The sequence below is a fragment of the Schistocerca piceifrons genome, chromosome 3 (assembly GCF_021461385.2).
Source record: "Schistocerca piceifrons isolate TAMUIC-IGC-003096 chromosome 3, iqSchPice1.1, whole genome shotgun sequence".
NCBI classification, from domain to species: domain Eukaryota; kingdom Metazoa; phylum Arthropoda; class Insecta; order Orthoptera; family Acrididae; genus Schistocerca; species Schistocerca piceifrons.
Window position 1 is genome coordinate 109241467 of NC_060140.1, and position 13219 is coordinate 109254685.

General features: G+C 42.6%; 1 protein-coding gene across 1 annotated transcript in view; it reads left to right on the forward strand.

The window, feature by feature from the left end:
- Positions 1-13219, forward strand: part of LOC124789901 (hemocytin-like) — a 543737-nt gene that overhangs the window by 397978 nt on the left and 132540 nt on the right. The window contains exon 54 of the mRNA XM_047257418.1: positions 3838-3965. Within this exon, the coding sequence (XP_047113374.1) occupies positions 3838-3965 (128 nt within the window). The remainder of the gene's footprint in view (positions 1-3837; positions 3966-13219) is intronic.

Genomic DNA, 13219 nt, shown 5'->3' on the forward strand with positions numbered 1-13219 from the left:
GTTTATGGGCCATCTAGAGGAACTCTACCCACCTAAAACTACAACCCATTGGCTGGTTCAGGCTCATTGTGATATCTTCACGGTCTGGAGCCAGGGTCAAAGGACACTATCCTCATTCCTTCACAGCTTCAGTCACATTCTCTCCCATCCAGTTCACTTAGTCTTCCCCAGTCCTTCCTTAACACTGATCTCCACCTCTCTTATGGATTGCTATGAACCTCTGTTCATGTCAAGCCCATTAACCACACTCACCACCTCATTCCTTATACACATGACAGACTGCATTCGCAATCAAAACCAGTTCTCCTTTGAGGGAAATATACAAAACAAACCTAAAGAATGGCCATTGGAACCTGCATGGCATCCTTCTGTGGCAGCCTGTTTATGGGCCATCTAGAGGAACTCTACCCACCTAAAACTACAACCCGTTGGCTGGTTCAGGTTCATTGTGATATCTTCACGGTCTGGAGCCAGGGTCAAAGGACACTATCCTCATTCCTTCACAGCTTCAGCCACATTCTCTCCCATCCAGTTCACTTAGTCTTCCCCAGTCCTTCCTTAACACTGACCTCCACCTCTCTTATGGATTGCTATGAACCTCTGTTCATGTCAGGCCCATTAACCATCAACATTACCACTAATTTGCTAACTGCCATTCCTGACACACCAAAAACTCTCTACCATCTAGTTTGGCCATCTGTAGTGTTGAGCAGTCCCTTACCCATTATGCTGAAGGTCTAACTAGCACCTCCTCAGACATAACCCCCCAAACCTAGTCCACCATTAGATTAACAATGTGACATTCACGTATGTTCCTAACCGTCAACCAACCCTATGAACCAACTGCAAAGAACCACTGCCCTCATCAACCAATATCATACCAGACTTTTGCAAAGCAGGAGCCACAGACTGTTAGTCTTCTCAACTTGTTGGTGATTTACAGTTGTCAGTAACTGCCAGACATCTACGACAATTATGTCACGTGATAAACATCTCACATTCAGGAAACGACTGCAGAAACCTGCTTTAACACCCAAATGTAAACAGATGCGTCAAAGATTATGCAGTACTTCATAACAACAAACTACTTTTGATGCATCTTTCTCGTGGGCCTCATTTTGATGAGCATGATGTCACAACTGTTTACATTTCTAACAGGTCATGGGAAAATATTACGAGTGTTGGTTTGAGAAGCATTACTTTCAAAGTAAATTTGCTTTTACACAAGATGAATGTGCAAGTGAGAAAGGGCCATAAATTTCATAAATCACAGAGTGTTAAACTCTCATTCAAAGTTTAACACTGAGGACCAGCCACTTAGAAAAATCTCAGGCTTACAAGATCAGCCATTTATGCCATTACTTAAGGTTTTACTGGCACATTGGTGTTTGATGTATCTTAAAATATAACACAAACTAAAAAAGACCAAGTTTCAAGGTTAGTTTTTCATATTTATTTTAGTTCTTTCATAGATTACAAATTAAGCAATAATGATGGCAAAAAGTGTAATTATCCTCCAAAAACATGTAATTTCACATCTAATTGGCTTCTCTGTGGAAAAACATGTGCTTGATGGAACAGCTATGTAGCCCACGAAATGCTTGGTGCTTAGCAGTGAAATTTATCATTGCGCTCATCAGAAATATTCAGCTACTGCAATTTAAGCTATGCTCTTAGGATCTGCCTAGCCACAGCCTCAGAAAAACACAGGAAAAACTTTATGATTACAAATATATGTAAAAGCTTAGTTTTTCTTGTAGCTATTCTGTTTGTATATGGATTTAAATCATGAACTTTTCTTATTTGTGTGTTTGTGCAACTTAACAATGATGTTGCAGTTGGCTGGTTACATCATGTGCTCTATGCTCTGAATACCTGCTGTCATTGGCTGGCAAGATCATATGATATGAGCTATGATTGGCTGCCAAAAGCACATCACAATCTCAATTTCAGTGATTTGGAAGTTATCGTGATGTATTTGGTGGAATTTGTGTTTATACTTTCATAATACGAAAATATGCAGTGTAAAAGTTGCTGCACATCAAAGGTCGTTCAGAAACAAGTTTTTTCTTTATGTGTTTCATTTCCTAAAGTGCTGGTAAGTTCTATGCCAGTGTATAAAACCTTCACCAATCAAAGGGCTGTAAGTTCTACAGCTCAGAAGGGAAAGTATATCATCACTTAACAAAGAAAAAATGTACTTTCACCTAGCAAAAAGTGTATATTCACCAAGGAAAATGTTTTTTTTTTTTTTTCACTTTAGAAAACGTGTATTTTTAACCAGGAAAAATCTTGTGGAATTCTGTCTTTATCTGATTTCAGCCACTGTAGGTGTAAGAGGTTGAATGAAGTTTGGAAAGTAGGAAAGAAATACTGGGAGACTGAAGTTTTGTAAGTGGCTCATGAGTCATGCATGCATGTACTCAATCAGTAACAGGATTTCCAAGATAGGAGAACTTCTGAGTTTGAATCCCAGTCCAACACATGTGTAGAATATTATTTCAAGTAATCTTGATAAGGTATTTGTGATCAAATGAAAAGCCCTCTATGTCTGAAACACATATTAAAAATAACATTCTCTTGAGAAATTGTTTATAATTTTAAGTGAAGTTTGTCTCTGTATGTTACTGTTCAAAGAAAACTTAAAGATTTGTCCAATTTTAAACAGTGAAAAATCCAGGATGGTAAAACAACAATGAGATACTGTGGTCATGTGTGTGTGAGCTGTGCTTGTGTTAATGTGTGTGCTTTCTACTCAAGCAGAAGGCCTCTGGCTGAAAGCTTAAATGTTAGCAATCTTTTTGTTGTGCCTCTTTGCGATTCAACATTTCCTCTATATGGTGAATCTTCTCAATGTCCAGTTTTGTACGAAACGTAACACGGTTCCCATCAGATCATTGAAGTTAAGTGTTGCCGGACTAGCACTTGAGTGCATGACTGTCCAGGTCTGCCAAGCACTGTTGGCGAGCGGGGTGCACTCAGCCCATATGAGGCCAACTGAGGAGCTACTTGATTGGGAAGTAGCAGCTCTGGTTACAAAGACTGACAGTGGTCAGGAGAGCAGTGTGCTGACCACATACCCCTCTATGTCAGCATCCAGTGATGCCTGTTGGCTGAGGATGACACAGTGATCAGTTGACACCATTGGGCATTTCAAGGCCTGTTCAGCTAGGGTTGTGTTTATGAAATATTCCACTGGTACTTAGGTGACATGGACATATTGGAAATTGAAATACACTTATTGATATTCCAGAATAATTTAGTTTTTTGTGAACCAGCTTCTGACTTTTAGGCTACTCTCAGATAACCTCAGACCAATGAAATAATCCATACAAGATCATGACTTTGTAGGTGTGCAAAGACTGTTTTTCCAAAAATATGTACACTTTTTCAACTGTAGACTTCATTTATTTGTAGCTTCTTTGAGTATTTCATTATGCACATGTTTTTGTATAGATATATAGTCATAAAAATTTAAATATCTTCAGAAAAGTGCAAACTTGCACAACTATAAACTCATGCTGGTGTTATGTGGAGTAGGTAGTTTAGTCTCAGGTTCTCTGAGGATGGCCTAGAAGGCCAAAAATCAATTCACAATGAACTCTAAAATAAATGTTATTGTCAAACATCAGTAGTGTATCTTGGTTTTACATATTAGTTGTGTTATGGTTATTACAATAGCGTTGTGCTGTTATATTATCTTGTAAGTTATAAGAGTACTGGTATATCTTTGTAAATACATACCTTGTGTGTGGTAATTGTTATAATAACTGCTTCTCCTATTAGTAAAAATATACAGGATGGCTCTCATAATAGTATAAAATTTTTGTATTTCAGTTAATCGGAACTGCACAACAATTATGCAATGCTCTCCATACCTGCACATAAAGCATGATGCAGATTATGTCAATCTTCAGTCTGATTTGAATGTTGAATTCAATGATTATACTTATGCACCTGACCTGGTAAGAAGTAATTTCATTGTAGTTTTCATTAGTGTTTCTCCCCATATTTCATAACTGAAACCTGTAACTTTAGCCTCCAGAATGTTACATAAAATAAATTGTTAACTCAGCTACAAATCTCAGAACATATCAGTCAACTGCACTGAAAAAAAACACAGCATTTACATTATGTCTGCTACTTTTGCCTTATTTAACGATTTCATATTTGAGAATGATATATATATATATTTTTTTTTTTTTTTTTTTGTGTGTATGTATGTGTCTGTTTGTGTTTCTATCGACCTGCCAGTGCTTTCGTATGGTAAGTCACATCATCTTTGTTTTTATATATATATATTAATAGAGGGAAACATTCCACATGGGAAAAATATATCTAGAAACAAAGATGATGTGACTTACCAAACGAAAGCGCTGGCACGTCGATAGACACACAAACAAACACAAACATACACACAAAATTCAAGCTTTCGCAACAAACTGTTCCCTCATCAGGAAACAGGGAAGGAGAGGGAAAGACGAAAGGAAGTGGGTTTTAAGGGAGAGGGTAAGGAGTCATTCCAGTCCCGGGAGCAGAAAGACTTACCTTAGGGGGAGAAAAGGACGGGTATACACTCGCACACACACACATATCCACCCACACATATACAGACACAAGCAGACATATTTAAAGACAAAGGGTTTGGGCCAAACTCTTTGTCTTTAAATATGTCTGCTTGTGTCTGTATATGTGTGGATGGATATGTGTGTGTGTGTGTGTGAGTGTATACCCGTCCTTTTTTCCCCCTAAGGTAAGTCTTTCTGCTTCCGGGATTGGAATGACTCCTTACCCTCTCCCTTAAAACCCACTTCCTTTCGTCTTTCCCTCTCCTTCCCTCTTTCCTGATGAATTGAAATAAGAACACCGTGAATTCATTGTCCAAGGAAGGGGAAACTTTATTGACACATTCCTGGGGTCAGATACATCACATGATCACACTGACAGAACCACAGGCACATAGACACAGGCAACAGAGCATGCACAATGTCGGCACTAGTACAGTGTATATCCACCTTTCGCAGCAATGCAGGCTGCTATTCTCCCATGGAGACGATCGTAGAGATGCTGGATGTAGTCCTGTGGAACGGCTTGCCATGCCATTTCCACCTGGCGCCTCAGTTGGACCAGCGTTCGTGCTGGACGTGCAGACCGCGTGAGACGACGCTTCATCCAGTCCCAAACATGCTCAATGGGGGACAGATCCGGAGATCTTGCTGGCCAGGGTAGTTGACTTACACCTTCTAGAGCACGTTGGGTGGCACGGGATACATGCGGACGTGCATTGTCCTGTTGGAACAGCAAGTTCCCTTGCCGGTCTAGGAATGGTAGAACGATGGGTTCGATGACGGTTTGGATGTACCGTGCACTATTCAGTGTCCCCTCGACGATCACCAGTGGTGTACGGCCAGTGTTGGAGATCGCTCCCCACACCATGATGCCGGGTGTTGGCCCTGTGTGCCTCAGTCGTATGCAGTCCTGATTGTGGCGCTCAGCTGCACGGTGCCAAACACGCGTACGACCATCATTGGCACCAAGGCAGAAGTGACTCTCATCGCTGAAGACGACACGTCTCCATTCGTCCCTCCATTCACGCCTGTCGCGACACCACTGGAGGCGGGCTGCACGATGTTGGGGCGTGAGCAGAAGACGGCCTAACGGTGTGCGGGACCATAGCCCAGCTTCATGGAGACGGTTGCGAATGGTCCTCGCCGATACCCCAGGAGCAACAGTGTCCCTAATTTGCTGGGAAGTGGCGGTGCGGTCCCCTACGGCACTGCGTAGGATCCTACGGTCTTGGCGTGCATCCGTGCGTCGCTGCGGTCCGGTCCCAGGTCGACGGGCACGTGCACCTTCCGCCGACCACTGGCGACAACATCGATGTACTGTGGAGACCTCACGCCCCACGTGTTGAGCAATTCGGCGGTACGTCCACCCGGCCCCCCGCATGCCCACTATACACCCTCGCTCAAAGTCCGTCAACTGCACATACGGTTCACGTCCACGCTGTCGCGGCATGCTACCAGTGTTAAAGACTGCGATGGAGCTCCGTATGCCATGGCAAACTGGCTGACACTGACGGCGGCGGTGCACAAATGCTGCGCAGCTAGCGCCATTCGACGGCCAACACCGCGGTTCCTGGTGTGTCCGCTGTGCCGTGCTTGTGATCATTGCTTGTACAGCCCTCTCGCAGTGTCCGGAGCAAGTATGGTGGGTCTGACACACCGGTGTCAATGTGTTCTTTTTTCCATTTCCAGGAGAGTGTATATATATATATATATATATATATATATATATATATATATATATATATATATATATATATATATATATATATATATATCCCGTCAACTCCTATCCTTAATAAAAGTCCTTAATCTTTCCTCTCCCACATCCACACCGAGTGTTCAGAGCATCCTCCTACAGGCCAACCGTAAATTAGAACAGCATGCCACCCTCCACCTCAAAAAACTATCCAATCTCCTGGTTTCCTACCTCCAGAAAGGCAACTCACTCACCCTTCACAACCTTTCCAGCAAACCTCAACCTCCTCTCATTGCACACAAACCCAGTCTCTCCCATCTACTCAATCTCCCACTTCCAGCTCCACTCCCTCCAAAACCTCAAAACTCCGAGCAACACAATCTGGAACCACAACGCCCTAATTCAGTAGTTAACCTTTCCTCCAAACCTCTCTCCCAATCCGAAACCTCTGTCCTATCCAAAGGCCTCACCTTCAGCCCCACTCCCAGATTCAACCAAACAGCCCTCGTCAAAGATTTACTGTCCTACACCCATACTCTCTGCTGGAAGTATCACTTTGCCACAAAGAAAAATGATCCTAATCCTACTCCTAATGATCCGACTCCTCAAGACACCATCCAAATTGAACCCTGCCTGGAACAGTTCCGTCCTCCGTCACAGCGGGACCCACCTCCTCTTCCTCAAAATCACCCTCTCCAAACCTTCCAGGAATTTCTGACTTCCAGCCTTGCATCTCAATCCTTCTTAAAAAACCTTAATCCTACACCCAACATCACCACTGCTGAAGCCCAGGCTATCCGTGACCTGAAGGCTGATCGATCCATCGTCATTCTTCCGGCGGACATGGGTTCCACGACCGTGGTACTGGATCGTCGGGAGTATGTGGCTGAGGGACTGCGTCAGCTTTCAGACAACACCACATACAAAGTTTGCCAAGGTAACCCCATTCCCGATGTCCAGGCGGAGCTTCAAGGAATCCTCAGAACCTTAGGCCCCCTGCAAAACCTTTCACCTGACTCCATCAACCTCCTGACCCCACCGACACCCCGCACCCCTACCTTCTACCTTCTTCCTAAAATCCACAAACCTAATCATCCCAGCCGCCCCATTGTAGCTGGTTACCAAGCCCCCACAGAACGTATCTCTGCCTATGTAGATCAACACCTTCAACCCATTACATGCAGTCTCCCATCCTTCATCAAAGACACCAACCACTTCCTTGAACGCCTGGAATCCTTACCCAATCTGTTACCCCCGGAAACCATCCTTGTAACCATTGATGCCACGTCCTTATACACAAATATTCCGCACGTCCAGGGCCTCGCTGCGATGGAGCATTTCCTTTCACGCCGATCACCTGCCACCCTACCTAAAACCTCTTTCCTCATTACCTTAGCCAGCTTCATCCTGACCCACAACTTCTTCACTTTTGAAGGCCAGACATACCAACAATTAAAGGGAACAGCCATGGTCACCAGGATGGCCCCCTTGTACGCCAACCTATTCATGGGTCGCTTAGAGGAAGCCTTCTTGGTTACCCAAGTCTGCCAACCCAAAGTTTGGTACAGATTTATTGATGACATCTTCATGATCTGGACTCACAGTGAAGAAGAACTCCAGAATTTCCTCTCCAACCTCAACTCCTTTGGTTCCATCAGATTCACCTGGTCCTACTCCAAATCCCATGCCACTTTTCTTGACGTTGACCTCCACCTGTCCAATGGCCAACTTCACACGTCCGTCCACATCAAACCCACCAACAAGCAACAGTACCTCCATTATGACAGCTGCCACCCATTCCACATCAAACGGTCCCTTCCCTACAGCCTAGGTCTTCGTGGCAAACGAACCTGCTCCAGTCCGGAATCCCTGAATCATTACACCAACTACCTGAAAACAGCTTTCGGATCCCGCAACTACCCTCCCGGCCTGGTACAGAAGCAAATAACCAGAGCCACTTCCTCGTCCCCTCGAACCCAGAATCCCCCACAGAAGAACCACAAAAGTGCCCCACTTGTGACAGGATACTTTCTGGGACTGGACCAGACTCTGAATGTGGCTCTCCAGCAGGGATACAACTTCCTCAAATCCTGCCCTGAAATGAGATCCATCCTTCATGAAATCCTCCCCACTCCGCCAAGAGTGTCTTTCCGCCGTCCACCTAACCTTCGTAATCTGTTAGTTCATCCCTATGAAATCCCCAAACCACCTTCCCTACCCTCTGGCTCCTATCCTTGTAACCGCCCCCGATGCAAAACCTGTCCCATGCACCCTCCCACCACCACCTACTCCAGTCCTGTAACCTGGAAGGTGTACACGATCAAAGACAGAGCCACGTGTGAAAGCACCCACGTGATTTACCAACTGACCTGCCTACACTGTGATGCATTCTATGTGGGAATGACCAGCAACAAACTGTCCATTCGCATGAATGGACACAGGCAGACAGTGTTTGTTGGTAATGAGGATCACCCTGTGGCTAAACATGCCTTGGTGCACAGCCAGCACATCTTGGCACAGTGTTACACCGTCCGGGTTATCTGGATACTTCCCACCAACACCAACCTATCCGAACTCCGGAGATGGGAACTTGCCCTTCAGTATATCCTCTCTTCTCGTCATCCGCCAGGCCTCAATCTCCGCTAACTTCAAGTTGCCGCCACTCATACCTCACCTGTCTTTCAACAACTTCTTTGCCTCTACACTACCTTCCCTCTTTCCTGATGAGGCAACAGTTTGTTGCGAAAGCTTGAATTTTGTGTGTATGTTTGTGTTTGTTTGTGTGTCTATCGACCTGCCAGCGCTTTCGTTCGGTAAGTCACCTCATTTTTGTTTTTATATATAATTTTTCCCACGTGGATACGTCTGTGTCTGTATATGTGTGGATGGATATGTGTGTGTATGCGATTGTATACCCGTCCTTTTTTCCTTTTTTCCCCCCTAAGGTAAGTCTTTCCGCTCCCGGGATTGGAATGACTCCTTACCCTCTCCCTTAAAACCCACATCCTTTCGTCTTTCCCTCTCCTTCCCTCTTTCCTGATGAGGCAACAGTTTGTTGCGAAAGCTTGAATTTTGTGTGTATGTTTGTGTTTGTTTGTGTGTCTGTCGACCTGCCAGCACTTTCATTTGGTAAGTCACATCATCTTTGTTTTTTTTATATATATATATATTGTACTCTTCTTTGCTTTTTATTCACAGTTGTAGCTGATCAATAACTGGTCATCTGTCCAATTTTCAGTCACATTAGGATGCATAAAGCCTTTTTTTTATTTTTTATTTATTTTTTATCACTATTTTCACTTATTTCCTAGTTATGATAAATATCTATTGGTGGTTGTGGACAGAATATATTGGCAGTAAATATGACATCACAAGAAAATAGAAATTATATGTGAGACCAATTATTTTTGCCTAAATTTTGTTGTTGGATTTCACATTTTAAATATAGTGAGACCGTCAGTCTTGGAACGTAAGCAATTTACTTATTTTCAGTCACGGACCTTGCCAAGGTGAGGTGGCTTGTTATGCAGATATTTGTACTGTAAGTGCAACCACAATAGAAGGTATCTGTGGAGAGGTCATACAAACATGTGGTTCCTGAAGAGTGGCAGCAGCCTTTTCAGTAGTTGCAGATGTAACACTCTGCATGATTGACTGTCGTAGCCTTGTAACTTCAGCCAACATGGCCTTGCTGTCCTGGTACTGAAATGGCAGAAATCAAGGGAAAATTACAGCCATTATTTTGCCGAAGGGCATCCTCTTGGGTAAAATTGCCCCCTTCAGATCTCCGGACAAGGATTACTCAGGAGCATGCTTTCATTATAAAAACAAAAGTGGCATTCTGCATGTTGGAACATAAATATTAGATCTTGTAATTGGGTAGGTAGGATAGAAAATTTAAAAGAGATGAATGGATAGGTTGAAGTTAGATATAGTGGTAATAAGTGAAGTATAGTGGCAGGATGAACAGGACTTCTGGTCAAATGAGTACAAGGTTATAAATACAAAATCAAATAGGGGTAACACAGGAGTAGATGTAATAATAAATAAGAAAATAGGAATGTGGGTAAACTACTATGAACAGCATGGTCAGTGCATTATCATAGCTATGATAGGCATGAAGCAAACACCCATCACAGTAGTAAAGTTCATATGCTAACTACCCTTGCAGATGATGAAGAGATTCAAAGAAACTATGAGGAAATAAAATCAATTCTTCAAATTGTTAAGGGAGAGAAATATTTATTCTGATGACGGACTGGAATTTGATAGTGGGGAATGGAAGGTAAGGAAAAGTAGTAGTAGACTGTGGACCAGGGGAAAGGAAAGGAAAGGAATGGAAAAGGAAGCTGGCTGGTACAATTTTACACAGACCAAAATTTTATCATTGCTAACAATTGGTTTAAGAAACATGAAAGAAGCTTGTTTACGTGAAAGACACCTGGTAAACCTCAGAAGTTTTAGATTCATCATACAAAGGTGAAACAGAGATGTTGGAACCAGATTTTAAACTAAGCCATTTTCAGGAGTAGATGTTGACTCTGACCATAATTCACTTGGAATACAGTAAAAGATGAATGGATAGCATTGAGAGATGGTATAGTGAAGACAGCAGAGGATCAAATAGGTAAAAAGATAAAACCTTTTAGAAATCCTTATATGTCACAGGAGATTTTGAACTTAATTGCAGCAAATGAAGCTGGCAAAAGGGAGTACAGACATTTAAGAAAATGAAATTGGCATAACATGCAAAATGGTTAAGAAGGAAAAGCTAGAGAACAAATGCAAGGTTATAGAAACGTGTATAACAACCACCTGTAGGAAAATTAAAGGGGCCTTTAGAGAAAACAAAAGCATCCGTATGAATGTCAAGAAATCAGACAGAAAACCAGTATTAAGCAAAGAAGGGAAAGCTGAAAGGTGGAAGGAATATATAGAGTGGTTAAGAGAAAATCAAACAATGGAAAATCCAGGATGGAATGTAACAATATTATGAAAAGGAAAATGTGTGTGTGTGTGTGTGTCATCTATTCTCGATGAAGGCCTTATGGGCTGAAAGCTTTATTTGTGACAGTCTTTTTGTGGTGCCTATCTGCAACTCAGCATCTCGGCTATAAGGTGAGTCGCGACTTTCCTTTTTCCTGTGAGAAAAAAGTGACAGGGTATTGAAAGACCTAAGTTGAAACAAGACCCCCGAGGTCCCTGAATTTATTCAGTCTGTACATTGAGCAGGCAGTGAAGGAAATCAAAGAAAAATTTTGAAAAGAAATTAAAGATCAGGGAGAAGAAATAAAAACTTTGAGGTTTGCTGATGACATTGCAAGTCTTCAGAGATAGCAAGGACTTTGTAGAGAGTTCAACAGTGCAGACAGAGTCTTGAAAGGGGTTTAGAAAATGAACCAACAAAAGTAAAACAAAGGTAATGTAGTGTAGTCTAATTAAATCAGGTGATGCTGAGGAAAGCAGGCCAGGAAGTGAGACACCAAAAGCAGTAGATGAGTTCTTCTATTTGGGTGTTAAAACAAGTGATGGTGGCTGAAGTAGATAGGATATTAAATGTAGACTAGCAATGCCAAGAATAGTTTTTCTGAAGGAGAGAAATGTGTTAACATCAAATATAAATTTAAGTGTTAGCAAGTCTTTTTTGAAGGTGTTTGTGAGGAGTGTAGCCTTACATGAAAATGAACACGGGTGACTAGTTGTTCAGAAAAGAAGAGAATAGAAACTTTTGTAATGTGGTGCTATGGAGGAATGCTGAAGATTAGGTGTGTATAGCATGTAACTAATGAGAAAGTATTGAACAGAGTTGGTGAGAAAAGAAATTTGTGGCATAACTTGATCAGAAGAAGGGATTGGGTGATAGGGCATATTTTGAGACATCACAGAATCATCAATTTTAATATTAAAGGTAAGTGTTGATGGGAGGAGGATAAAAATTGTGGAAGGAGACCAAGAAATGAATACAGTAAGCTGGTTCAAACAAATGTCAGTTGCAGTAGTTATTCAGAGATGATGGGGCTATTCAGACACTCCAGGATGATGATGGCATTGAAACAGAGGATGACACGCGTAAAGCTGAAATACTAAACACCTTTTTCCAAAGCTGTTTCACAGAGGACGACCGCACTGCAGTTCCTTCTCTAAATCCTCGCACAAACGAAAAAATGGCTGACATCGAAATAAGTGTCCAAGGAATAGAAAAGCAACTGGAATCACTCAACAGAGGAAAGTCCACTGGACCTGATGGGATACCAATTCGTTTCTACACAGAGTACGTGAAAGAACTTGCCCCCCTTCTGACAGCTGTGTACCCCAAGTCTCTAGAGGAATGGAAGGTTCCAAATGATTGGAAAAGAGCACAGGTAGTCCCAGTCTTCAAGAAGGGTCGTCGAGCAGATGCGCAAAACTATAGACCTACACCTCTGACGTCGATCTGTTGTAGAATTTTGGAACATGTTTTTTGCTCGAGTATCATGTCGTTTTTGGAAACCCAGAATCTACTCTGTAGGAATCAACATGGATTCCGGAAACAGCGATCGTGTGAGACCCAACTCACTTTATTTGTTCATGAGGCCCAGAAAATATTAGATACAGGCTCCCAGGTCGATGCTATTTTCCTTGACTTCTGGAAGGTGTTCGATACAGTTCTGCACTGTCGCCTGATAAACAAAGTAAGAGCTTATGGAATATCAGACCAGCTGTGTGGCTGGATTGAAGAGTTTTTAGCAAACAGAACACAGCATGTTGTTATCAATGGAGAGACGTCTACAGACGTTAAAGTAACCTCTGGCGTGCCACAGGGGAGTGTTATGGGACCATTGCTTTTCACAATATATATAAATGACCTAGTAGATAGTGTCGGAAGTTCCATGCGGTTTTTCGCGGATGATGCTGTAGTATACAGAGAAGTTGCAGCATTAGAAAACTGTAGCGAAATGCAGGAAGATCTGCAGCG